Source organism: Limulus polyphemus, unplaced genomic scaffold, assembly GCF_000517525.1.
Source record: "Limulus polyphemus unplaced genomic scaffold, Limulus_polyphemus-2.1.2 Scaffold8140, whole genome shotgun sequence".
Classification (NCBI taxonomy): Eukaryota; Metazoa; Arthropoda; class Merostomata; order Xiphosura; family Limulidae; genus Limulus; species Limulus polyphemus.
The window spans coordinates 29,419-31,123 of record NW_013673750.1 but is presented as its reverse complement, the minus strand read 5'-3'; the positions used below and the strand labels follow the sequence as shown (position 1 = coordinate 31,123).

The 1,705-nt window shown below is 39.9% G+C and overlaps 1 protein-coding gene across 1 annotated transcript in view; it reads left to right on the top strand.

Moving 5' to 3' along the window:
• Positions 1-1,200, top strand: part of LOC106475143 (synaptotagmin-7-like) — a gene marked incomplete at its 5' end in the record, with an annotated part of 6,872 nt that extends 5,672 nt beyond the window's left edge. The window contains one exon of the mRNA XM_013935840.2: positions 306-1,200. Within this exon, the coding sequence (XP_013791294.1) occupies positions 306-613 (308 nt within the window). The remainder of the gene's footprint in view (positions 1-305) is intronic.
• Between the last annotated feature and the right edge of the window lie 505 nt (positions 1,201-1,705).

Sequence of the window (1,705 nt, the reverse complement as noted above, 5' to 3'; positions counted from 1 at the left end):
CACTTATAAATATAGAAGTTAGGTTTATTTATACACAGGCACTTATAAATATAGAAGTTAGGTTGATTTATACACAACACTTACAAATATAGAAGTTTGTTGTTTTACAGTGGACAGTATAATCGACTTTACAGATGGAAAACTTTGACTGTCAAGTTTTGTTTATTTTAAGATCCCTCTCTGTCGAGAATTCCCTACTTCTGTACGATAGGATAAGAAATAAAAAAATGGTCTTGTCATATTGTGCTAGACGTATATAAGTAAGAACATGCTGTTTTCCTAATTGTATTCATTAATTTCTTTAGATCCTTACGTTAAGATCTGGTTACATCGAGGAGATAAACGAGTTGAGAAGAAAAAAACGCAAGTTCACAAGAAAACCTTAGATCCCATTTTCAATGAGACGTTTCAGTTCGTCGTTTCTTGGGAGAGAATTCGGGAAACGTCCCTGGTGGTAACTGTCATGGACTTTGACACCGTGGGCAGGAACGAGGCGATTGGAAAGGTCATTCTGTCTTCACGAAGTGGACCCACAGAAACAAAGCACTGGGGAGACATGCTGAGTAAACCCAGATCCCCCATCTCCCAGTGGCATAGGCTGAAGACTTTCTAGGTCCCCTGGCGAGCCACTTCGGAACCACCCTAGCTTGAACTTCTCGCGATATGAATAAATATGTTTATCTGGTTGTCCACTCCGATTTGTTTGGTCAATGAAACAGGACTGTATTTCTATAAATAGCAGACGTCACGTGAAGCTAGGCTTAGGGCAGTACAGTGTAGTCTTACTGATGTTCTTTCTATAGGTTTAACAGACCGATTTCCACCATCTTAATTAAAGTAACGTGTCACGTGCTGTTTTTGCTTAACTTTTCTCATTGGTCTCTACATTGTTAAGTGTAATGTATTCCACAAGGTGGCGCTAGAATGTCAAACTTTCAGTAAGAAGGAAGTTGGATTTGTAAGATTCTGGATTTTTACTTTTAATCCAAATAAGTGTTGTTTTCATTGTACGTGTGTAGTAACAGTAGCTGTCTATCAGTCTAGTCCGTAAATCAGAACTTTACGATACTGTAAAACAGGACTTTGAGGTGACACCTAGTTCTGTTAGAACAAGTGATAAAACAGACGTCTAGTTCATAACAAAAGCTTGTACCGTATCAACAAACTTTCCGAAATAAATGTCTCTCTTATTTAACTCTCCTCTTTAGACTTTAGAGTTTGAAAAAGTTCAATTGTCATGTAATCTGATACGTTTAACGTGGCCTAACACGACACGTGAGCTGACGTAATAACAAATCAAATCACGTTACTACCTAGATAACATGTCACTTTACTACATGGCACGTGAGGTGACGTGTATCAGATTACGTTACTACGTGACACGTGAGGTGACGTGATAACATGTCACTTTACTACATGGCACGTGAGGCGACGTGATAACGTGACACGTGAGGTGACGTGTATCAGATTACGTTACTACGTGACGCGTGAGGTGACGTGATAACATGTCACTTTACTACATGGCACGTGAGGTGACGAGATAACATGTCACTTTACTACATGGCACGTGAGGTGACGTGTATCAGATTACGTTACTACGTGACGCGTGAGGTGACGTGATAACATGTCACTTTACTACATGGCACGTGAGGTGACGTGTATCAGATTACGTTACTACGTGACGCGTGAGGTGACGTGATAACAT